The sequence below is a fragment of the Plecotus auritus genome, assembly GCF_963455305.1.
Source record: "Plecotus auritus genome assembly, chromosome: 9".
Taxonomy (NCBI): domain Eukaryota; kingdom Metazoa; phylum Chordata; class Mammalia; order Chiroptera; family Vespertilionidae; genus Plecotus; species Plecotus auritus.
Window position 1 is genome coordinate 11,686,997 of NC_137783.1, and position 25,299 is coordinate 11,712,295.

General features: G+C 44.9%; 1 protein-coding gene across 6 annotated transcripts in view; it reads right to left on the reverse strand.

The window, feature by feature from the left end:
• Window positions 1-22,837, reverse strand: part of ACSL5 (acyl-CoA synthetase long chain family member 5) — a 42,586-nt gene extending 19,749 nt beyond the window's left edge. Inside the window, exons 1-4 of one of the 6 annotated variants that reach the window (XM_080688115.1) lie at window positions 20,918-21,144; window positions 20,309-20,564; window positions 4,752-4,936; window positions 1,478-1,586 (exon numbers count right to left, since the gene is read on the reverse strand). In XM_080688115.1, coding sequence (XP_080544241.1) covers window positions 1,478-1,586; window positions 4,752-4,936; window positions 20,309-20,327 — 313 coding nt within the window. In that variant the 5' untranslated portion in view covers window positions 20,328-20,564; window positions 20,918-21,144. Of the gene's footprint in view, window positions 1-1,477; window positions 1,587-4,751; window positions 4,937-20,308; window positions 20,792-20,917; window positions 21,145-21,253; window positions 21,463-21,965; window positions 22,086-22,689 lie in introns of those variants that run through there. The other 5 variants (XM_080688116.1, XM_080688120.1, XM_080688118.1 and 2 more) reach the window with 5 other exon arrangements.
• Between the last annotated feature and the right edge of the window lie 2,462 nt (window positions 22,838-25,299).

The following is a 25,299-nucleotide window of genomic DNA, read 5'->3' on the forward strand; positions in this document are numbered from 1 at the left end:
AAACTCTATGTCCTAATCAGCTTCAGTCTAATTAGCCCAAGTCCTAATCAGGCAATAGCCTAGCTTGTGATTAACTTACTCAACTCAGATCTAGCTTCTGTTTTAAGGCGTAGCTATTAGAAAGAGTCCACTCGTTAACAACTGGGCCAAATCACTGGCCTGAACTGGGTAGAGTTGAAACGCCTGCATGCAAACCCCTCCCCCCAACCAAGTGTTGTTAAAATTCAGATTCTTAGGCCTCACTATCTGGAATTCTGATTCAGTTTAACAAGTTGGAGCCAGAGGACTTCATTTTAAACATTATTCACAGGTGATTCTCAACAAAGACCATCTACTCTGGGTAGAGGTGAAAAGTATATGTTAGGGTTGATGTATTCAACCCCAGTAGGGATCAGAAGTGTCATTTTTCTGTGGAAATAGCCAGGCCAGGTTGCTCCTGTCTGCTGACAGGAGGTGCCATTTTAACTTTATCGGTTTGGTTTTAATTTTGTATTGAAAAAATATCTAAAGGAAGTATCTTATGCAACATTTTCTAGTTCTGTCACCTTCAGAATGTTCCTGAACCTCCGAGGCTCTGGTTTTTCATTTTAAAAAGTGAGGAAGGTAGTAGCTAATCCCTGAAGTTTAGGGAAGATTAGTAGGTATTATATGAGCAGTGTCTATTGCATAATTAGCACTTGACAGGAGCTGACTACTAAACATCATAGTCATAGCTAAAGGCAGAAGAGAAGGGAGGGATAAGAAGTCACGTAGACAAACCTATGCTTGCACAGAATGTCACCCCAAAGAAAAAAGATATAGGCAGGGCTATAAGCCAATAGATTGTGAAAAGAAACCAGTGCACCTTGCATTGTGTGCAATGATAAAAGATGTAAGTGCTGAGGCTTGATACATCCCAAGTGAACCTACCAACGCCCATGTGGCGCTGTTTCTAAGAAAGTTCAAAAGATCATTGCTGCCTGTGATACCAAGAGTAGCAGCCTGTGGCAGTAGTGTGGTATTGGGGTCAGGACAAGGTCAGAAGTCAGGAGGCCTAAAGGCTAATTCTGGCTCAGATCCTGCATCTGGAGAATTGCATTTATGAAAAGAACATTCCTAAACAAATATGTACTAATGTACCAGTGAGTTCATAAAGATACTTTCATACGCATTATTGTTGACTGTTTCACAACAACTTGCAGGGAAGTTCTTGTGTTGTGAGGGACAGATTCAGAGAGGCAAAGTAGGTTGCACAAGGTCACACAACTAGAAATGGAAGGACTGGATTTCAAACCCCAGGCTGTCCTGCATTGCTTCCTGATACTGTGATTTTCTGATTCCTGCATCCACTCTAACACTGCTAATGTACCCTGCATTTCATATGTAGGGATTCCACCCAGACTGCAACTAGGTTTTTAGAAGTGAGACAGGGAAGCAGTTACAGAACAAGACCCCAATCTGATTCTTCTCACAGGCAAGGTGAGACTGCCAGGCTTACCAGACACAGCAAGTCCTCTTTTAAAAACTTCATACATCGTCTTGGCATCTGAGAAGTAGTAGCTTAGCAGTTCATTGTTCTTCTGGCGAGCATTCCTCCGTGCTCCTCCCTAAGACATAAGGCCAAATTTAGGGCAAGCCAGAGTCTCTCACCACCTTTCCAAACCCTTATGAATTGAATAGAAGGGAATGTAAATGCTGACCACTGAGGTTACAGGGATTACCCCTCCCCCCATCCTATTCAATCAATCAAGTCTTTAAATCTCAAAATTGAAGTCTCCACATCATAGAAACCCAGAGACTATCACAGTTATTTTTTGGGCTATCTCTCACCACCGTTCTAGGAACACACACACACATACAACACACACAAGAAATGATAATATAGGTTTTTTTGTTGTTGGTTTTTCATTTTGTTTTACTTTATATCTCCACAGGAAAACATAGCCCTATTGAGTGTCTGTTACATCCTACAGAGAACTTCTATCTTAGATCACAGCATTAAGAGCTCCTGGTTTTGATCCTACAACCTCTCTTTGAAATTATCGATATAATATTATAAGTTTTATCCTTTAAAAATTTATACCAAGTTTAAACATCTATGAAATGCATACTGTGTTCTAGACACTATAGATGCAACATAAGTTAAGACAAAATTGCTGACCATGAGCACCTCATAAGTGAAAGTTTTTGGAGGGGGGGTAAGAAGGGAAAAACACACATATATAATACTGTGATGTACATGCTGAAGTAAAATATATGTTTTGGGAAACTAATGAAGCAACCAATTCTGTATTAAGAAAAAGGCTACAGAGAAGAAGTGATATTTCAATGGAAACTTTAAAGATAAGCAAGCATTGAACAAGAAGATGGAGATTGATAGAGGGGAGAGAAGGAAGGATTCAGAGAGAAGGAACAGCCTGAACAAAGACACAGGGGCAAGAAAACACACGGCAGATCCTGGTGGGCAGCCAGAGGACAGGGTATTTGAGAAAGAGGGAGTGGCTAGGGATATGTTTAGAAATGTCAGCTGGAATTCCAGGGCTTCATGTGGATCTTGGATCTTGGAGCTGCAATGGAGTTACAGGCATAGTCCAACCCTCATGAAAGTTAGTCTAGAGAGAAACAGGCATCAATTAAATAAGCATACAAAAGGTGCCATTCAAGTGCAGGCTAACACATGAACTCTGACTTGTCTAGAGCATTAAGTCAAGAGGTTAAAAAAAAGTTTCTTGTCTAGTAAAGGAAAATAGGATCTTGCCATCTGTTTTCATAGATGGGCTGAGGAAGAAGGAACAATGAAAAGTGATTAGGATTCAACTTCAGGCAACTGGATAAGAAGAGATGCATTTAACTAAGATGGAGCAGGAAGGGAAATAGGAAAGGTTATGGTGTGTGTGTGTGTGTGTGTGTGTGTGTGTGTGTGTGTGTGTGCGTGCTTAGGGAGAAGATATTCAATGAAGATACTTGTTGACCTTGAGGTACTTAAGTGTCACTGAGGTGGACTGGAACTCAGGAGAAAGGGCAGAACTTGAAAGTCAGATTTGGGTATCATAGCCTTTTAGGTATATTTCCAAGTCACAGGATAGGGAGGGTCTTCTCAAGTATGAGGAATTAAAGGAGGGAATGGCAGACTTTGATCTGTGCTCACATCTGGCCTGAACCTGCTTTTACAAATAACGTTTTATTTGAACAGAGCCATGTTCATTCAATTACATATTGTCTGATACTTTCACACTACAACAACAGAGCTGAGTAGTTGCAACAGAGCTCATATGGCCTGCAAAGCCTGAACTGTCTGGCCTTCACAGAACATGCTTGCCAACCCCTGCTTTAGAGGAATGAAGAGATGGTGATGTTGAAACACTAGGATGAGGAGAGGAAACAACCTCAGAGGCAAAGAAAGGCTGTCTTGGAATTAGAAAGAAATTTTGTTGAAGGTTATTATGAAAGGCAAAAAGAGAAGTTGTAAAAAAAAGAAGTCCCAAATCAATTGAGAGGAAGGTTGAAGGAGAAACCATTGAATTTGGAAGTTAGATTATGAGTGACCCAGAGAAGTTTGGGGAGAGGGTAGTAATAAAGGTCTGACATCAGTGGGTTGAAGTTTAAATGAGGAAATCAATAGACTACTCTTAAAGAACTCTGGTGGAAAAAGGAAGGGGTGGAAGGAGATGGTAGCCTGAAGCAGCAGGATCAGTGGGAGAGGACAATATTGATGAAGGTCATACAAACGCAGCACCAGAATAAAAGGGAATGTGGTGGGAAGTGCCGTTAACTCTGAATAAGAGTCCCACATAGGGGAAAGAAGTTCAATAAAAGATCAGGAGGGGCTTAGTTTTACAAAGGAATGGGAATGCTTTCTTTCTCTGAAAAGGGCTGAAGATGAAAAATGACGAAGAGAACATTCTTAGAGCTTTCCCTTTGCTCGGTGATATAAGAAGCTGTATGATTAGCTGAAAGTTGGGGGAATTGAAGGGAAAGGTTCAACTTCTGCCTGTTTTAAGAATGAATAGTAACTCAAAGCTGGAATTTAACTAAATAACTCACATTCCATTTTCAGACATTGGGTATCTCAATAAAAATATTATCCTAACCCCAAAGTCCTGACTCTGTCATCTAGATCAGCCATTTTAAACCTTTTTCATCTCATGGCACACATAAAGTAATTACTAAAAATATATATTTTTGGCTGATCTGACAAAAAACATAGGTATAATCTGGATTCATTCACACCGAATGGCTATTGTTGTGTTGGCTGTTGTTATTTTTTTTTTTAATTTGACCATCTAAAGGAAAAGAGGTCAGTGCCACTGACTAAACAATCAGGTATGGTGTATAAAAAAAATTCTTGCACCACACCAGTTCAAAATCACTGCTGTAGATCATACGTTGGCAAACTTTTGCAGTAAAAGGATAGATAGTAAATAGGCTCTGTGGAACACATGATCTATTCCTTGTTTTAGTTTTTACATATCCCTTTAAAAATGTAAAAACCATTCTTATCTTGCTAGTCCCATTTAAAAAAGGGTGTATTTTCCTTGTGGGTTGTAGTTTGACAACCCCAATCTGGATTACTGGTGTCTTAAGACCTAGCTGAGGTTTCCTTTTCATTATAAAGGAAAATGTGTCATTAGTAGAAGTTTAACTGTTGATTACTAACCTAAAAGGATTACTTTCCCAACCCCATTCCCTTCATGAGTTATACCAATATCTTGAGTTACACACAGTTTGGGTTTGATCAGTGTTGATGCACTGAAAGGTGATAGGTAAGTTACCTCGATTCCCACAGACTGGTGGTTCAGATCAACCGCAGGCAGAACTGGGTGAGGTCTGTTGATAAGCCACAGGAAGATGGCAACTCCAAAGGTCAGGAGGCAGATCAGTGCCGGGGTTGGAAGTGGGGAAAACAAGAAGTTAAAGATAAAAAGCATCTTTGTGAATAGCAGCAGGAAATGCAGGCCTAAAAAAAAGAGAGAGAGGGAAACAAAAAGTTAGAGGAAATGGCTGTATCTTTTTTTTTTTTATTTGAAGTATTACAAATAGTAGTACATATGTCTCCTTTTTTTTTTTCCCCATTGACATCCCCCCCGGCCACCCCTACCCCCCAGTACATGCCTTTACCTGCCCCCCCCCCACCGCCCCAGTGTCCTGTATCCATTGGTTATGCTTATATGCATGCGTACAAGTCCTTCGGTTGATCTCTTACAGCCCCCCACCCCAACCTCCCCTGCCTTCCCGCTGTAGTTTGACAGTCTGTTCAATGCTTCTTTGCCTCTGTATCTATTTTTCCCCCCATTTCTTTCCTTTAAAAATAATCTTGCCTCTGCAGACTAGGCTGTATCTTTTTTATTCAATCCGTCTAGGTTTACAGAAGGACACACACACACACACACACACACACACACACACACACACACACGGCTTCTCCTCCTCCAAATAGCCCGGGTTGGACCTCTCTAGTAGCAGAATTTTTCGCACTGTTTCCCTTAGCAATATTGACAGTAATAGAATGTGTTCTACTGTACCCAGCTGCTACTTGACTGTCCTCCCACAAGGTGGAAAGGATCAGAGGAAAAAAGTTAATCATTTCCCAGACAATTTTGAGGAATGACTGTCCTTTTATTTCTGGCCCACAAAGCCTGGAAGCAGCCTTCTGGAACCAACCTAAGCTGGTAGGCAGAGGATGGTGCTTCAGAGAGCTTCCCTTTGCCCAGGCAGGCTAGGGTCAAGAAGGACCCTTCCGGCTGGATTTCCCTAGTATAAACCAAATGGCAGAGGGAACCTCTGCAGAGGTGAAACCACAGACAGATTTTAGAAATCAAGCGCTCTGCATGAAGGACATTTCCTGCTGGCCAGATATGCCTTGCTCATTGCTTTCTGTTTTTCAAAGCATCAGGAGGGGCTTACTATGTCCAATGTACTCTCCTCTGGGGATTCTGGGGAAAACATTTGTAATTGGAGGCCACAGAATCAGGTAGGCAGAAAGGGTGCTGGAAAATGGGCCTGGCACATGGTGGCAGGTGAGCCTGGGAGATATGGGCCAGGAAGAGATCTCAAGAAACCAAGAGCCAGCCCTAGCTGGTTTGGATCAGTGGACAGAGCGTCAGCCTGCGGACTGAAGGGTCTCAGGTTCGATTCCGGCCAAGGGCACATCCCCGGGTTGCAGGCTTGATTCCCAGTAGGGGGTGTGCAGGAGGCAGCCAATCAATGATTCTCAACTATCATCGATGTTTGTATCTCTCTCTCCCTCTCCCTTCCTCTCTGAAATCAATAAAGAAATATGTTTTTTAAAAAAGAAAGAAACCAAGAGCAACAAAGCCTTCTTCCAACACATCTTTTCTTGTCACTTCCAGCCAAGAGGAACAGCTTGCAACTACGCTAACAGAAGGGACTAAAGTTCGGGCAGGTCTTAGGAACCAACTCCTACCTCAGAGCTTTCACACTGATTAGAATAGTAAGGGCAGCAAACACAGGAGCATTGACTTAATGCCAAGCCCTGTGCTTGTAAGGGAATGAAAGGCACTAGACCAGCCGTGGGCAAACTACGGCCCGCGGGCCGGATCCAGCCCGTTCGGCTGTTCTATCCAGCCCGCGGAGCCGAAAGAGCGGAGGGTTCTCTTGCTCTCCCCTCCGCTCCTTTACTTTGAATTTATATTAGTTCACACAAACACTCCATCCATGCTTTTGTTCTGGTCCTCCGGTCCAGTTTAAGAACCCATTGTGGCCCTCAAGTCAAAAAGTTTGCCCACCCCTGCACTAGACTCTACCTTGTTCAAGCCTTTCTTGTTCCCTGGCCTTCCCACTAAAAGCTCCTATTTTGTCTTGCATACAGATATGGTAATCATTAGAGGAATTCTGCTTGGAGCTTGACATTTACAAAAACAGCCCCTCTCATTTCCCTCCTTTGACATAAAAGAAGCCTGAACTCTGTACTTTCTTAAGATGGATTTGAGGAACCACTAAGTCTCCCATCTTCTTAGTTGGTGCCTTCTTATCAATTAACCTTTCCTCAACCTGAATTCTGATGTTTTGAATTTTGACAGTTTGAAGTGTTGGACCCACAGATTTTGGACCAATAACAGGGTAAGTTGTTTGCATGAATTACTTAATTTAATCTGACCAATGTTCTAAAGCAGCATTTTTACAGACAACAATATAGAAACTCCCAGGGGTAAAGTGACTTATCCAAGTTCATTTACCATTTTCATTGATGCTTCCCCATTAAAATCTATAAAACCACAATAGTTTTTCCTTATAGAAATTAGCCCCCAAGTTCAAGGAGACTGGGTTTGTCTGGCAGCTTACAGGTGACAGCAAAGTTACAGGTGCATTCCTCAAAGTTTATTTCAGTGCCCTATGGAACAGTATCTCAAATCACAAGACCAAAGCAAGTCCAATAAGACATTTTATCAGATCAAGATGACCATCGCCCTTTGAACTGTGGGGCAGCTGCCATTAGCTGGCATCCAGAACGTTTTCTATCAAAGAACACACTCTGTGCTAACCAAGGCTGTAAAACTTAGGAATTTTGTGTGAGAGTGAGAACAGTCCCAAGAAACTCTGAGTCATTCATCATTTATCTGCCCCCTGATTGGTTATCACCTGAGTTTGGAGTAGTCCCTCTCCATTTTATGGAGGAAAATGAACTTCCAGAGACTGGGATGACAGTCTCCAACTCCTTGGTTTCTTCCACATTGTGTTTAGGGGAAGGAAAAGACAACAAAGCAAAAAACAAAAGCAAGGCCCCACAGGTGCCACCTTATGTCACAATAGGTGCTACTGTGACTACCTGCCAGGATTCTGAGAGCAGGGATTTTTTGGAATCCAGCCTTACCTGGACTTGTGTGCTGAAGTGGCTCTCCAGGAGGCAGAACCTGTTCAAGAGCCAGCCATTCAGAACGCGACTCTAAGGCCGGCCACCCCAACCGAGGCCAAGCCAGGAGGGTTGTGAAATTGACAGAGCAGAAAGCAGTGCCAAAGGAAGGAGAAGCCTACTCTGCCTTCGCCCATCCTGCCCACCACCAGCCCCTCCCCTCAGCCTGGACATTGCCACCAGCCTTGTGCTGCTGGATTCTTGTCTTGTGCTCCAGGATTCTTCTCTCTGCCCCAATGCCCCTGTCAAATTAAGAGGTTCTTACCTGCATACCCACCCCACCCCACCCCACCCCCCGCCACTTCTCAGCTATGAGAACACATGGTTGCTTTGAGGACTTTGCCCTCTTCCTACAGATGGCAGATTCAGTGGGAGACTTGGCAAACAACGGCTTTAAAAGAGGGTCTAAAGGTGAAATTTATGTTCAATTGTGGCAGTATGGGAGGGGGAGGGAGGGCCAATAGCCTGGCAGGTAGCATAAAGGGAGAGGGGAGAAAGAGGGAACAGGGAGAAAGAGAGAAAAGGGAGAGGGAGAGGAAGAGGGAGAGGGGGAGAGAGAGAGAGAGAGAGAGAGAGAGAGAGAGAGAGAGAGAGAGAGAGAGAGAGAGAGAGAGAGGCAGCATCTGCTGTCAACCTTGACTGATTGTTATCATGTAGTAATATCAGCTTGAGGTCACCAGGTGGTCAGATTTTTCTTCTCCCTAGAAAACCTGGAACACTGGGTTTTTATGAAACCTCCATTTTAACTCTTGGCTCAAATGGCAAGTGTCCGGTTTGGGATTAACAAAAACATGTGTAGTTTAACCTGGACTGTGGTCCGCCAACGAGCACTTCTGTTAGACATGTTCCAGTCATACTGCCCACAAATGGAATGAGACAGACGACTTCCTCACAAACAAGGGAGGTGTTTATGAATGCCAAGACGGGTTTCAGGAGAATAAAAGCACCTTGCCTGCACTGGACTTCGGAAGCCGCTGAAGGCTGTATCTGTGTGTCAACTACAGTAGTGTGCTTTACTGACCTGGTATCCACTTCAAAGAGGATATGCTCAGACTTTCAGCCAGTCCCTCCCTGCCTCCTCACATTTTTAAAAATTGAGGTAGAATTTGAACAACACAGGATTAATCATTTTTAAATGTACAATTTAGGAACATTTGGTTCATTCATAACGTTGTACAACCGTCACCTCTAGTAAATCCCAAAACATTGCTCTCACCCCAGAAAGGACATCCTGTAACACATTAAGCATTCACTCCCCATTCTCTTCTCCTCCCAGACCTCAGCAACCTCAAATTTACTTTCTGCTTCGATTGATTGGCTAATTCTGAATATTTCATAGAAATGACATTATATAATATGTGACTCTTTGTGTGTGATTTCTTTTACTCAGTATAATATTTTCAAGATTTATCCATGTTACACACTGACAGACTTCAGAGAGGAGGGGGATTGGGGGGGACTGGAAGAGATTAATCAAAGAACATATATGCATATATGTGTCGGCCATGGACACAGACAGGTATGTGGTGAAGGCCTGGGGGGCAGGGGCTGGGTAGAGGTGGGCAAAGGGGGACATCTGTAATAGTGTCAACAATAAAAAGAAAAGATTTATCCATGTTATGTATCATTCTTCATCCCTTTGATGGCTGCTAAATTAGCCCATCTTTTCATTTGCTTATTGGCCATTTGCATTTCTTCTGTAAAGAAATGTGTATTCCAGTCCTTTGCCCATTTTTAAATTGGTCATCGTTTTGTTTTGGGGTTGTAAGAAACCTTTATGATTCTCTAATATTTTCTCCCATCCTGCGGTCTTTTCACTATCTTGACAGTCTTTTTTTTAATGCACTAAACACATATTTTTAACCTTGTAATGCTACCTGCCGCTAGAGAGGATTTGTGCCCCTATCATGTAACTCTCACTATAAATGGGAGAAACAGAGGTTCTGAGAGAACGTAAGACCTTCAGGTTGGGTTACACCATCCTGACTGGGAAGCTTGGGTAACCATTCCAACCTTTAGAATTTGTTAACACATATGTGCTCAAATGAATGAGGGGGAAAGCCACCATTGCTTCCGTCATGTGTCCTGTGTCACTCACATGACAATTCTGTTTTGGCCACATCACAGAATGCCCTGCAAGCACTTGGTGAGAGAGCATTTCCTCCTCCCTTTACGTCACTCCTCGTTGGGAAAGTGTGGGTAGGGAGAAGTGCAATAGTGGTAAAGAAAAGAGGAAAGGGAGTTGTGTTTTGCTGTATCTGGGAGTTCCTGTTCCAAGTTATCTGAAGATGGTAGGGCGAGCCACAGGCACATTAGGATGGTCCCAAGTGGAAAGCTTCCTCCACGTCTGATGTGGTCACAGTGACATGCCTCTGACCCACACCCCTGGATGCCAATTTGCCCCAGCATTTTCCTTAATTCACTCCAGGGCCTTCCATTGTCTGGTGGTATGGATGGCCATAGCCATGTCGCTCATCTTCTGGCGCCTAGCCTGTTTAATTCCTGAGCTCGCTGAAAGACCCCTTCTGCCTTGGTGTCTAGGTTATGATCACCGCATATTCAGCTTTGGGTTTTGCTTCTTTGTGGATTTAGAACAGTATTTCTTCATTACGTCTAATTTTCTTTGAATAAAATCCCTAAATGGCCCCTTCTACCCTAACATTCACATTTTGATCGACCGTAAGTTCATTTCTACCTTAGAGTCTGTGTATTTACTCTTCCCTTGGCCTGGAGCACTGTTCCGCAGATCAGCAATGTTCACATACGGCTTATAGGCCTGGTCTCAACGCAAATGCCACTTCCTCAGAGGTTTGCTCTGATCGCCCTATTAAATATTGCCCCTTTTACCCCAGTCACTACCATGAACCTTGCTCTTTCTTTTCCGTGACACTGTTCGATCTCCAAAATAGTCCTGGCCCCTTATCATCTATTGACCCTATGGAACTGATGTTCTAATTGGAACAGGGATTCTTCTTCTGTTCACTTCAGTACCTCCAGTGCCTGCACTGTGGCTGGTACACAACACAGTAAACTTTCAATGAGTGGTTGCTAAATAAATGACCAGTTTTCTGGGTCAGAATTGTCTGTTCTAAATACTCTTAGTGAACCCATTTTTTCCTTAGTAAAATTTCCCCCAAACTCCCCAAACTTAGATAATCACAAGTCATTCTGAGAATCTTGACATAGGTACTCCCAAGTCAATATTTTGGCAAGGTAGTGGGGTTGGGGGAGTGGGTGGCGAAGAGAATGTATTTCTTTCTCTTTTCTTTTTTTTTTTTTTAAATCCTTACCTGATGATATATTTTCCATTGTTTTTGTTTGTTTGTTTGTTTGTTTGTTTTTTGTTTTGTTTTTTTTTTGTAAAGAGAGTGGAAGAGAGGGAAAGACAGAGAGAAATATTGATGTGAGAGAAACACATCAATTGGTTGCCTCCTACATGCACCCGGACCAGGGCCCAGGTAGGGGAGGAGCCTGCAACCCAACCGAGGTACGTGCCCTTGACTGGAATTAAATCCAGGACCCTTCAGTCTGCAGGCTGACACTCTGTCCACTGAGCAAAACTAGGTAGGTCAAAAAGAATGTATTTCTTTCTTTTTTTATTTCTTTATTGATTAAGGTATTACATATGTGTATTTCTAATACATATCAAGGACCACTCAGGATCAGTCAACTTCAGACTTGGTAGAACCTACAGAATAAATCTTATCAAATAAAGTCAACTATAGTGGTAAGTAGGCAGAAAGTCCAGCCTAGAAATAAATAATTCTGTTATCCTGGGTTTCTGGAATTCAAGCAAATTATCTTTGCTTTGAGGCCTGAAGAACTAATTACTTTCTATGAAATATTGAGATGTAAAATATAATTATAGATTTTTTTTAAAAAAAATCTCCCTCCTAGCAAGTGGCACACTCATTTGGATTTGATTGGTTTCTCTGTTCTCTTGCATGTATGGGCTTAGTCTGTGGTGAGAGAAAGCTCATTAAATGGGAGACCAGAGTCCCCAAGTTCTCACACCCAATTAGTTAACACTTTCTTCCATTTGGAGTTTCTTTCTCCTAGAGACTATGTCACAGGTTTTCACAACTCATAATGACTCCATTGGGGCCTGTGTGTTATTGAAGAGGCTGTATATGAAAGTTTGGGTTCATTGGCTGGGCATTAAATTGCTAACTCAGCCTTCATTTTTATTTTCCCTAAATTCCTATCACCCCTCATTTAGGAGACAACTATCTCAGTCCTTAAATACATAGTCAATATTTCTAGACAAATTCCAAAGTAATGGCAAAAGGTCAATAGAACATTACAAACCAGTCGTTTTATGAGCATACTTGGAAGGTCTGATAGCCTTCTCCTTAATATGCAATGAATGAAAACCAGATATTCATTCTATATCAAGCTCCTTCACCCAGTTTCCTCAGAGCCCTGAACTAAGGGATTTTCTTCCACCACTTTACTCTTCTGTATCCAATGTCATTTTTTTCATTACTAAGAAATAAAAGAGAACATGATTTGAGACAACGATCCTGTTTCAGAAAACTTAAATAGTCAGATAAAAGCCTGGTATGCTAGAGCATTGGTTCTTAAGGAGAGTAAATCTCAGCTACAAGTTACTTAAAATTAGGGAAAAACATTCAACTTCACTTAATAGCTTTAAAAAATGCACATTTAATGGATGGACCTGGAGAGCATCATGCTAAGTGAAATAGGGCAGTCAGAGAAAGATAAATATCACATGATCTCACTCATTTGTGGAATATAATAAACAACATTAACTGATGAACTAAAATACATCGAGAGACATAGAAACATCAAACAGACCATCCAACCTCAGAGGGAAGGCAGGGGGCTGGGGGGAGATCAACCAAAGGACTTGTATGCATGCATATAAGCATAACCGATGGACACGGACAGTAGGGGCTGCGGGCATGTGCTGGGGGGTGAGAGGAATGACCAGGGAGAGGTCAATGGGGGAAAAAGGAGACATATGTAATACTTTAAACAATAAAGAATTAAATTTAAAGAATGCACATTTAAATGAAATGCCTTTTTCCCACCCCTTAGGTTAGTCATGATGAAATAGTGCAAAATGTGCTGTGAGTCATGGAAACAAATTTGGTGCAGCCTCCTTAGAGATGTGCCCCTTGCCCTTGACCACAATTCAGGATGTGTGCCCTTTCACCTAATGACTCTGCTAGCAATTTTTCCTGTAGAAAGATACCAGTTCAATCCAGTGCATTACATGTGGCCGTGTAAGGTACCTGTGAAGGATGCGAGTCAGACTACTTGGGCTCAGACCCTGCTTGGTCATCTTCTTTGTGGCCAGGGGTAGATCCCCACTGTGTGGTTTCTAATCTGGAAACTGGTAATAATTTCTGCCTCAGAAGGCTGTCCCCATGACTAAAGGGGTTAATGTATCTGTAAAGTGCTTAGAACCGTGCCTGATGCATAGTCACAGGTATTAGCTATTCTGTTCATCATCATTAAATCTATATAAGTGTTTATAGCCCTAGACAGTGAGGTTCAGTAAATAGAGCATTGACCTGCACCCCGAAGGGTCTCGGGTTCGATTCCTGGTCAAGGGCATGTATCTGGGTTTCAGGTTTGATCAGGTCCAGCCTGGAGGCAACCAATTGATGTGTCGATGTTTTTTTTTATTTTTCTCTCTCTCTCTCCACCCCGCCCCCCCAATTCCCTCCCTTTTCACTCTCTGTAAAAATCAATGGGAAAAATATCCTTGGGTGAGAATTAAAAAACAAAAAGGAAGGAAGGAAGGAAGGAAGGAAGGAAGGAAGGAAGGAAGGAAGGAAGGAAGGAAAAAAGGAAGGAAGGGAGGGAGGGAGGGAGGGAGGAAGGAAAGTGTTTATAATGCCAGAGACCAGGAGAGCCTTCCTTGACAGAGAGTAACCAAATAAATCATAGCACTTCCATACAGTGGAACTCTTGGCAAGAATGGAAAAGAATAAAGAAGATCTGCATGCCTTGATATGGAAAGTAGAAAGAAAACCAGCAACAACCATGATCAGACAATGTGCACGTTTTTGTGTTGCTAAATGCATACTCCTCATAGAAAAAGACAGATGGGAGAGGGAAAATCATGAATGGATTCTCCAGAAATTTCAAGTGTGCGATCATCAGCCAAAGATATTGAAGTGCTTGGCTGTGTATTAGACATCGTTCCAGGGGATGGGAAGCAGTAGTGAAAACCCCACCCTGGTGGGGCTGTATTTTATTGGAGCGTTTGACAACAAGCCTAAACAATACCTAGATTATATTATTAAAAATGGAATAAAAAATAAACTAGAGAAGGAGGATTGAGGGTTCATCAGGGTGGTGTTTTGTTGTTGTTTTTAATCGGGGAGGTTAGAGTAGGTCTCCTAAGAGAAGTGACACTTGAGAGTATGTATCACTTATCACTTGATCTGAAATATGCATACTATCCTCAACAAACCATAAAGTGAACACCTCCAAATTATCCTGCCCTGGACTTTGGCAGCTGACTGAGGAAGTTGCGCCACCTTTCAGGGGTGGGGCGGCATTTCCTGCCAGCACCCCTGAGAATACAGCCTCGCTTTGTTTCTAAACATGCAGCTGTCCCACCACCAAAGCCGCACTGTCTTTCCCCAGCACTGGTGAGCGCAGTGCTCTCAGCCACTGAGCAGGCCGGTTCCACAGCAGCTCTGGGGGTGGAAACACTTTTCATTCATTTCTTTAGCCCATAAGAAACCAGAGCAAAGATCACATTTCAGTCCCAGGGCCTCAAGCTGCTGAGGAAAGAGGCTGGCCTAAGCTGCTGACCTATGAGCCTACAGCCACTCACCAACGGTGCTCAGGTGACTTACAGTAACCTTCCCCAACAAGCAGGGCCATGGCACCAGGCAAAGGTGGCTCTCCTCCTCTGGGGGCCTGGCGCCCAGCCTGCTCTGAAGCACACACACACCAGGGGATGGCCCAAGACAGAGGAGAAAGGGCCCTTCTCACCTCCACAGGGCCGTGCCGGGCAGGACAAGAAGACAGCATTACCGAAGGAGATCCCTACTCAACCCCAGAGGCTGACCCAGTAGTCACTTCCACACCACGGAAAGATTCTGTGAGAGTTTCAATAATTAACACAGGAAAGTGATAGGAAGCTCCCACATGTCACTCTTTCTAGCCCAATTGCTAGGCCACATGTTAACAGTTCCAACTTGGAAGGCAGCTGACAGAGAAAGGGTGAGGGCTAGGCATGGGACAGGTGCCCTGGCCCGCCAGCAAGCACCCCATCAAAACATCGTTAGGGTTTCAGTGCATATCCTTTGGGGATAGCTTTGCTGCCAAATCACACAGGAAAAGCTGCAGGAACCAGAGCTCAGGAGGGATGTGAAAAATGGGTTCAGGCCTCAGGGAGGCTTCCTGTGATTCTGTGAACTTAGGCCATGAGAACTTCCAGGCAGAGGCTGCCAGACTTTCAGATTCCACTGTGCCCAACACAGTGCCTGGGTCACCTTCCCCTTTTGCTCACTACTGGCACAAGTTCAGAGCAAGGTAACTAGGGAAGGGGAGCTGTTTAAGAAAACAGGTCTCAGAATTCAATCCCGAAATGGCATGATGTGTACCTGTCACATTGTATCATTGCAGAGGGGGGGCAGAATCGGCTGAGCCCTCCTCTGAAATGCCACAGCCAGGGGCTTCATGGCATGGCAAGAACAATGCTAAGCAGCCTGACCCGAATGAAGCCAAGGTCCACTCATTCTGCAAGCATTTGATGATCTGAGCACCTACTATGTGCTAGGCAGTGTGCTCAGCATGGGGAAAGCACACGTAGAGTGCATAGTAGGGAATAAAGCCAGTTATCCAGGTAGTAAACACATGCTCTATGGGATGTGCCCCAGTTTTGAGAGCATCCGGTGGGCTGGAGAAGTATGTGTATGACAAGAGATTTGTTTATTTTCTGCACTTTAAATTGACTTATAACTTACTTTTAATAAGGCTAACAAAGAGCTTGGATCCACTGTGTGCCTAGCACTGTGCCATATTCAGGGAGAAAAACACTTAGAAGATACAGTTCTTGTCCTTTGAGGACTTATGAGTCTATCAAACACAGAAAATACTTAGAGAAGGATTCAGTGTGTGGGACACGGGCTAATGAATTTGGAGAATGGAGAGGCTAGTGTAGACTGAAGTGGGTGTAGGTAAAGGTATGGAGCTCTAGACCCTCAGGGGTCTAGATCCCCTGACTTTATTGCCAATAGTCTCATTCCCAGGATCAATCAAGGATGATGACCCTATTGATGATGCCAATGGCAAATAAACCCTCAGCTATGAGTCCAGCCAGGGTCACTGTCACTGAACCACCCTAAAATGTTTTCTGGGTCTCCCCTTCTACTGTTTCCATGGATACCAGTCACTGCATTAGGTCAGATGAACCTCAGTGAAAGGGAGGAAGGGGATACCCAGATGTGGGTGACAGCTAATATGGCTAGAGGCACTAAAGCAGGACAAGCAGGACATTTGGGGACGGGATGGTGAAGGTATATTTCTGATTTAGTTGAAAGGAAAAAAATAAAAAAGGGGGAAAAAAGCCTCCAAGAAGGCTGAATGAGACAGTGCCTGGGCCTGGTGTTGATACCACACCGTTGGAGTCATTTCAGTTCAGAAACACCAGAGAGCCTTGGCCAGTTGAGCTGAGTGGTATTTAATAGGAAAGCCCTCATTAGATCAAATAACTCAGTCCATGAAGATAGCCTGAAATAGTTGTTGAGACACTCATTGATAGGCTGGTGACAGGCAGTGACAAATCCAATTGGATCACCATCAGGTTTCCCACAAATCACAGTCCAGCAGCCCTACCCTAAGGAATACCTTGCACCCCCAAAGCTCCCCAAGTCTGTTGCTGACCAAGTGATTTATGAGAGGACTGAGGTCAGGAAACCCAGTCTCAAAGGTCTACTGGATTTGATAAGAGAGCCTGTAAAAAGATAGGCTGGACAAAGTGCTAGGTCCCGTCACCATGCCAGGGTAAGGTCAGGGTGATGCAAGAATTTGTGAAAGAGACCTTGCTACTTGGGGTCTCTGCAGAATCAGCCCTCATGCTACCTGGTTTGGCCAATGGTCAGGAGTCACCAGATCCAATTTGCAAATGAGCTTTATTGCCCATAGTCTCCTTTCCAGAGGCAAACTTATAAGGTCATTGCCTTTTCAAGTACCAAAGCAATAGCTCTACTACTTACTAGGTGTGTGGTCCTGTAGGCAGTGACGATGTCTCTGAGTGTAAGTTCCCTCAACTGTATACAAGAAGGGGCCAGTGATAATCTCTACTCCAAAGGGATACTGGGTGGACCTTCTGGTACACTGTTGGGCACATGGGGAGTTCTCAGTAGACTAGCTCCCCTTCCACTCACCTGTTTCCAACTCATTGTCAATATCAGATGTTCTATTTTGAGACATCCCAAATGAGAAGAGATAACCAAGGTCTTCATACTATAACCATCTTTCAACTTATGTGCAAAGGTCTTAACTCCTCACTTCTATTTAAAAAGAGGATTTGTAGCTGGAGAGGGCATGGTACACCTCTGAGCTCTGACCCACCCATCTCCTCTCATCCTACCCCACCCCTGCATTCTCCTACAAGCCCTTTACAACCTTATAACTCTTACAGTAGAATGACCACTGGGAACCCAGAGATCTATACCAGCTCCCCTGAAGAGGGGGGTACCATGGCTTTCCCATAGCAGTACAAGGGCTGCCTGACCTTCCAAAATTCATGTGTTTATTCAAACAACATGAATGAAGTAAGAGCCTGGGAAATATCAGGCCCTGTGCCAGAGGAAAGAAGGAGTGAGGGTCCATTTCTGACCTCAGGACATAGTCACATAGGGGAGAAACAGACCCAGTGGAGTTTACAGCAGAGTGTGAACATGAGCAGTGATGGATAAACTCAGGGCAGCTGGGGACACGTTGCCCTTGCAAGATGCTGCCCAAGAATCACCCCAGGCTGAACCCCAAATGAGGATCAGTGCATTGCTGGCCAGGCATATGAGACAGACAGGAGCAGACACATCACTCCTGGTTTCTAAAATATTGCCAAAAGTCTGATTTGGGAATTCCCCTGCCAGGAGGTGGGAGGGCTTCTTTGAGGTGCAATTCACATAAAATTAACCATTTGAAAGTGAACAACTCAGTGGCACTTAGAACATTGACATGTTGGCCAACCACCACTTCTATCTAGGTCCTAAGCACTTTCATCATCCCCCAAGGAAACCCTGAACCCATTTCGCAGTTATTCCTCTCCTCCCAATCCCTACCAGCCACCAATCTGCTTTCTGCCTCTCTGGATTTGAAAAAAGTGGGAGGATTGTCAGAGGAGGGTTTCTCCCAGTTTCAGATTCTTTGGCCCATGAGCACTAAACTAGGTTTCTCAGAAACTGAGCCACAGCTTGCCTTTGGAACTAAACGCGTCAGAGTTCAAAGTCCGGCTCCAATCTCTGCACACCATGTCCAGTTTCTTTCTTTCTAACTCTCAGTTTCTCTACCTATGAAACAAAGTACCTACCTCACAGGACCATTTTAAATATCAACGAGAAAAGCCCCCTAATACAGGACAGCACTGCCCCATAGAGTATATTCAATGAATGGTCCTCTAATAATTATAGTTCCAGAAAAATGTCAACCTGAAAAATATCTAATAAATATATAAACTTAATACCCTGCCCCGGTTCCCATACTTGAAAATCTTATCACAAATACAATTTTTTAGGAAATCTGAAGAAAGGCTAATTCCACACGTGAGTGGCTGGAGCATGGTTTTAGCCTTAGACAATTGGCTGCTTTGTGACCTTGGGGAAATTGCCATCCCTCTCTGAGCCTACTCTCTCAACCATAAAATGGTGAAACCATCCCCCTCATAAGATTGTCTTAATTAAATGTGAGTGTATCGCCTTGGCTGGGTGGCTCAGTTGGTTGGAATATCATCCCATGCACCAAAAGGGTTGCGGGTTTGACTCCCTGTTGGGGCACATACCTGGGTTGCAGGTTCGATCCCCAGTCAGGGCATGGGTGGGAGGCAACCAATCAATGTTTTTCTCTCACATCGATATTTCTCTCTCTTTCTCCCTTCTTCTCTCTCTCTCTAAGATCAATGAACGTGTCCACAGGTGAGGATTGAAGAAGAAGAAAAAAAAAAGAAAAAATGTAAGGGTATCTACTATGAGCTGGTGTATAACTGGCTTCATCTTCCCTCTGTCCATTCATTCTTTGATGCTCTCCCTTCCCCTGACCCCCCAGCCTCCCTTGCAGAATCTGTGGCCCCCCTGTATACTTAGCAGTTAGGAACTCAATGATGTACGGATTTTATTGTAGGTGTTTTTGTCCTCAAAGAGTTAAAATATAGCCTAGGAGAGATTACTGTTTTAGGTTAGGATCTAAGTCAAATGCCTGGCTAATACGTTCTGTTTGGTCTGGGTAATATTTATTATTTAAAAAAAAAAAGAAATTGAAATGTGTTTTTCAGGGGTATGCCTGCCTTGCATTTTGCCAGAGTCCTCACCACTGACATCTTATTATGTACCATTTACTTTACGTGGCTATATCATCTGCCTATCCTAAAAGCATCTGTGATTCTTGTTTTACTTAGGTTTTTGTTCCTTGCATTGTGCCAAGCTCACAAGTGATACCAACCACATTTTATATGCCATGCCTCTTCCAAGATTATTCTATGTTCATCTCAAACCCTTGTAAATTAGAGGGAACCACCAGGGCATGCCTCCCATGCTGGAATATAGCAAAAGCGACCAAGCAAACCAATTACTCTATTTTTATTGTTTACTAAATCAATCTTTTACTTGTAAAATTAAATTGAATATGTTTAATTGAATTATTTCTAAGACTCTGCCTCGGTGAGAGACCACCAGTCACCTACATGTTGAAGCTACCGATTCAATCCTACTTTTCAAACCTCCACAAGGGTTGATACCCACAGAAGCCAGAAAGCACCGACCGTGGAGTCCCTTCTTAATGCTCGCTCCTTGAACAACCTTGAAGTTCATCTGAGATTCAGCTGTTGGCCCTTGCCCTTAAACAGACCCAGCTCCATCAGAACCATCCCATCACTCACTCATTCACCAGCCCTCACCCCAGGAAGGAGTCAAAGTCCTCCATGAAAATGGAGGGCAACCGGCAGCCCACATGGGAGCTAGGGCAGATGCTCAGGCCCAGGAAACCAGGTCTCGGTTGTGGTTCACCTCCCCAAGAGAGGCAGGAGGAAGAAAGTCTACCTCATGCCTGCATTCCTCCTTCCACTCCCCCGTCCTGATGAGAAGGGTCTACAGGAGGGCCCTGGAGACCTGGGAGAGAAAGTGCTGACACGTGCCTGGGACACAGCCAGCTCTAGATTCACTGAAGCTGGGAGTCAGAATGCCTTCTCAGCCTCTGCCCCACGCTCCCAAGACACTTTGCTAAATACCCCCCTTAGCACGGCCCCCTTACCCTGGGAGGGGCGTTGCATCCCTCAGTGTTTTCCAGCGATGGAGCTTCCTGATCCAAGTTCTTCTGGCATGTGAGTCCCTGTTCTTCTTCCCTCACCCCTGTGACCTCCAGGGACCGAGTGGCCTCAGAGGATCCATGCAGACCGATGGCCCGGCTCAGAGTGCCCCAGTTGTGCACTGTCTGCCGGCCCCACGTTAGGCCATGGCCGGGCTCCTGAACGTGCTCGGGACTCCACTTCCTGGTTTTTCGTTTACAACTGAAAGTGGAAGCGTCTGACCAGGAGGGAGAAGGCGCCAAGCCTACCCTGGCAGCTTGTCAAACGCCTTAACCCCAGCCCCCGAGGGCTGAGACGAAGCCAGCCCACATCCCACTGTTCACCCTTTCCTCCTTGGACCACCTCGGAGCGAAGACAAGAATCAAACAAACAAGTGACAGGAGGTGCCCCTCAGACAGTGTGTCGAGGAAGTGACGCTGCTCCCTGCTAGAGTCACAGAGCAGGGAAGTCCCTCCCCAGGCAACTCAGCCCTCACAGACCTCCCAGGACCCGAGGGGAACCGGAGGCCAGCCCAGCCCCTGGGGGTGTCAGCCTCTCTCCAATCCCCAGCATACCTGCCTCAGGCCCGAAGCTGATAAAGCCACAATGCACCAGGCCAGGAAGCGCAGGGGTTAATGGAAAGATTTTGTTTTCCTTCCTCTGACCCATCAGCTCATCCTTTTCATCCCTCAGACTTTAAATCAAAAATCCATTCTGCTGCCTCCCCCACCTCCCCAAGGTAAACCTGGAAAAATGAAATCACAGGACCAGACAAACACATGTGCCAGGAGCTGTCAGACTGACCTGGCTCGCATCTAGTAGCTTCTGGAAAACCTAGTGTCACACACACACACACACACACACACACACACACACACACACAGGGCAATGACCGTGGGAAAGGCAAATACCTTCTTAGTATTGTTATGAAATTGTTTAGAATGTTCAGGCCTCCTGAAAGTCTCCAGGGTGTTAGCAGAGGTATCAGGACCTGTACTAGTCTCATTGGATTCACCTAAGGCTGTGGCCACAGAAGGGCACGGGAACTTCTATTCTGGAACTTAGAAGCAGAAATACAAACTCTCCTGCCCCTTCCTGTTCCCCTTCCTCCCTCCCACCTCCCAGACACCCCGGAAGTTAACAACACATTCCCAGCCAGCTTAGGATTTCTTCTCTCTCCAAGAGAGGAGGTCCTAAAAAGTTCTGACTAAAAACACCAGGATAGGCTTGGCCACAATCTCAGAAAACAGAAGTTGGTCACTGGGTCTCTCCGGAGACCACCTAAGACATGGGAGAAATTGAAGTACAGGAAGATGAGGGTAGCCCCCCGCTTCTGGGGCATCTCATGGCTGAAGGAGCACTTGGCTTGGCTTAGTTTCAGCAGCTCAACCCCCCAAGAGGAAGCTTCCCCCAGCGGAGAGCCCAGGACAGCAGAATGGGCATGGAGTCTTGGCCACTCTAATGCTGTGGGCTGTTCCCTGGGTGCTGTCTTCTTTTACCAACAAGATGAAGAGCTCAGAGCCAGGAAGAGACTAGCCTCTCTTTATTTCTAATTGTTTCCTCCAGGACCAAATGCTCAAGTTCAGAACACTCTGGGTTGTTCTAAAGGTCTGGCTGACTTACATTTCTAGTCAGTCCTCTGTGCACATGAGTGACAGCCCCGAGATTGAGAGAGCAACAGAAGGTTTGGCAATCCACGCAAATTCTGCATCACGCAGCAGCCTGTAGCAACACACTGGTTGTGACTTAAACCCTTGCCTCGCCACATCTCAGCTGTGTAGCCCAGGCCACGCTGTTCAAGCCCAGAGGCACATGATTTGTTTATGAAATGTGATACCAACCACCTCCCAATGAGGTAATGCCTGTCCTGCACTTAGTAGAGACCCCAGCACCTGACAGAGTGTCTACTAAGGTTTCTCTTCTCCTTCTTTCTTCCAAATGGGAATGCTGCCATCAACAGCTGATGAATGAATGCCCTTTCTAACCATATTGACACAGAAATTTCTGAATGGAAGATGAAAGAGACCCACATCCTGGCTTCGTCTATAATCCTCAGAGGTTTGAAATCTGTTTTGAGCGTATTTAGTGAAATGAACAACTTTCTCTTCCAAGTCTATCTCCTGCCAGCATTCAGCTCGATCCAATGTCTCCACCCGGTTTTGATTGATTTTCTTGTGCCTCCCACATAAGTCAGCTAAGATTACTACTCAATGAAATGTAACTTCATGTTGAAAGTGCCTTAGGCTGAGAATGGACACATGTCCCACTTTCCTCCCCTCAACCACTCCCATCCCTGCTCTCCCATAGACACATAAACTCTAGAGCAGGCAGAGTTACTGCAGCTTACCTGTAAGGATCCGCTCACTTCCTGGGTGCAGGGAATGTGCCCCTCACAGCTGGCTGTAGGGGCTCAGCACCGCCAGCAGGCACCTCTGCCTTTGCCACAGCTCTGGGGACTGGCCACACCTGAAGCCAATGCGTACTGTCCTGAGAGTGGCCAACAAGCTCTCCTGGAAACTTTGAACCTGTTGCAACAGAAGTTCAAAGGTAGACGTTACCTGTTCAAACACTCGTAGTAACCTCAGACAGTGAGAAGTGTAGAATTTGGCAAAAGGTTAAAACAGGAGATTGTTATGCAATGGGCTTACGAGGAAGGAGAAAAAAAAAAAGCCCTCAGCTAAGAAAGCTAAGGTTTAACAAGCAAAATCCTTTGCAGAGCCCATACCTCTGTGGAAGAAAAGAGGGTTGGTAGGGCTTTGCATCTGCTTTTGGGGCAGAATCCTTGAGATTGCGACAGGAAAAGGAAGATCTAGAGAAAAGTAGGAATTAAAGCACTCCCTGAATCGAGAGTGAGAGAAGAATGAGAAGCCACTCTAATTGTTACTCAAGCTCTAACTTTAAGGTTGGAATAAGCAGAGGCCAGTGACCCCTCCAGAATTAGAACATTGCTAAAAAACCAAATAAGGCAAATCACTCTAGAGTTGCGGCACAAACCTAGCTAGGTTGAAGTTAGGATGCAGAATCCTGGCTCTGGCCTGGTAGCTCTGTGTGTCACAATATGCCAAGGTTGTGGGTTCCATCTCCCATCACGGCACACACAAGAAGCAATCAATGTGTACATAATTAAGTGGAACAACAAATCAATGGCGCTCTCTCTCTCTCTCTCTCTCTCTCTCTCTCTCTCTCTCTCTGTCTCTCTCTCTCCCCCCTTCCTCCCTTTCTCTCCCTGTCTCTCTCAAATCAATCAGTCAACACAAAATTAGAATGCAGAATCCTGGCTCCAGCTACCCACAGCTTAGCAAGGCCCTGGAAGGAGCAGGATTGCTATTGCATCACTGTTCAGCCTATATAGTAAGTATCCTACCCTCTCTTTCCATTTGGAAGTCCCTAGTCCCCATTCTTGATTCCAAAATCTTGAAGACTACAAGGCATCGTTACTGAACAAAAATGGTGAGTGGAGGTGAGAGAGGCCCTGGAGACTGTGTTTAATATCTATTTTACAGGTGAGGCCAATGGAGGCCTTTTCAGGTGAAAGAAATCACTCAGAATCACACAACCAGTTATCAAGGCAAGACCTACAGTAGGGACACAGACACCCACCGCGCTGCCTCTGCCCCGATTGTGCTGCGTCATGGCTAAGTGTTCATTTAACCACCAGTAGACCTTAGGCACTCGAAGGCTTTCTGTGGACCAGGCCTGCAGAAATTCATGGAAATGCTGCATTATGTTTCTTCTAACTACTTGGTCAAGTGGCCAATATAAAAATTAGAAGCCAATACCACTTCCTGCTGGTAGCCACTCCTGTGGGGAGGAGTGGCTCCCACACTAACAAAGAAGTCTTATTAGGCCAGATTCTCCAGGTCTGAGGTGCATTAACTCTTCAAAGTCATTTCTCGTCACAGAGCCCTAGTACTTGAGAAAAAAATGGCTTCTAAGAAGTGGCTAAAGAACTGGGAGCATGAGTCCCACTTTATTGGACAAATGCCAAGTTGTGCTGGACCACCTTCTGATGCAGCAGTTTCCAGAGCAAGGTGCTTCAAGGCGGTGGTTCCCAAGCTCGAGCAAGCCTCACAATCCCCTGGAGAGCTTGTTGCAGCCCAGATGACTGAGCCAGTGCCAGAGTTTCTGGTTCAGTCGGCCTGGGTGCTGGCCTGAGAATCTGCATTCCTACCAATTCTGTGTGATGTGGATGCTGCTGATCTGGGGACCACACTAGGAGCTCACTATCAGCATCACTGCTCCAAGCAGCCTCCTGACCTTCAATGGGCTCAACATGCAAGGTTAAAGGGGACTGTATTTGGGGTAGTCTTGGCTATGCTGACCCTACAGTTGGGAGGACAACTTGACACAGAGTGTAGAAGAGAGGTGTTACTCAAGATTGCAGGCAGGCCAAGTCCAAGAATAGAGCTTTGGCAACAGGGGGAGGAATTGCTACTCACTGTCCCACTTCTCCTTTACGTAAATGTAAATCAAAGCCGCGTGGCATCACAGCCAGACAACCTTTTTTGGGTAAGAGTGTGGGAGTGTAGGGGGCATTACTTGACCCAATAGCCTTAACTTTATTCTTGAGGATACCTGAGACCCCAAAAGGTGAAGTCACTAGCTAGGGTAAGTCATTGATTCAGTAGGGGAGGGATGTCCAGAACCCAGGTCTCAGTGCCCTAGCATGACACATCATCTCTTGATAAACCATTGTTTCCCATAGCATCGCTCTTAAAAAAAAAAAATAAAAGTGTTAGCTATAAAAAAGAAAAGTGTTAGATAGGCTTTTTTGAAACATCCTCCTGTCCTCCTGTCCCCCCCCCCCCCGCCCTCTCCCCCCCCGCAGCCATATAAAGTTAGAATTCAATATAAAAGAAAATTCTTTTGAGATTGGGCATCCCGTGGCCCCTAAAAAGTGCCAACCTTTATTTTTCCAGGTCATTCATAGGTAAGGTGCTCGAGGTGTGGAAGAGTC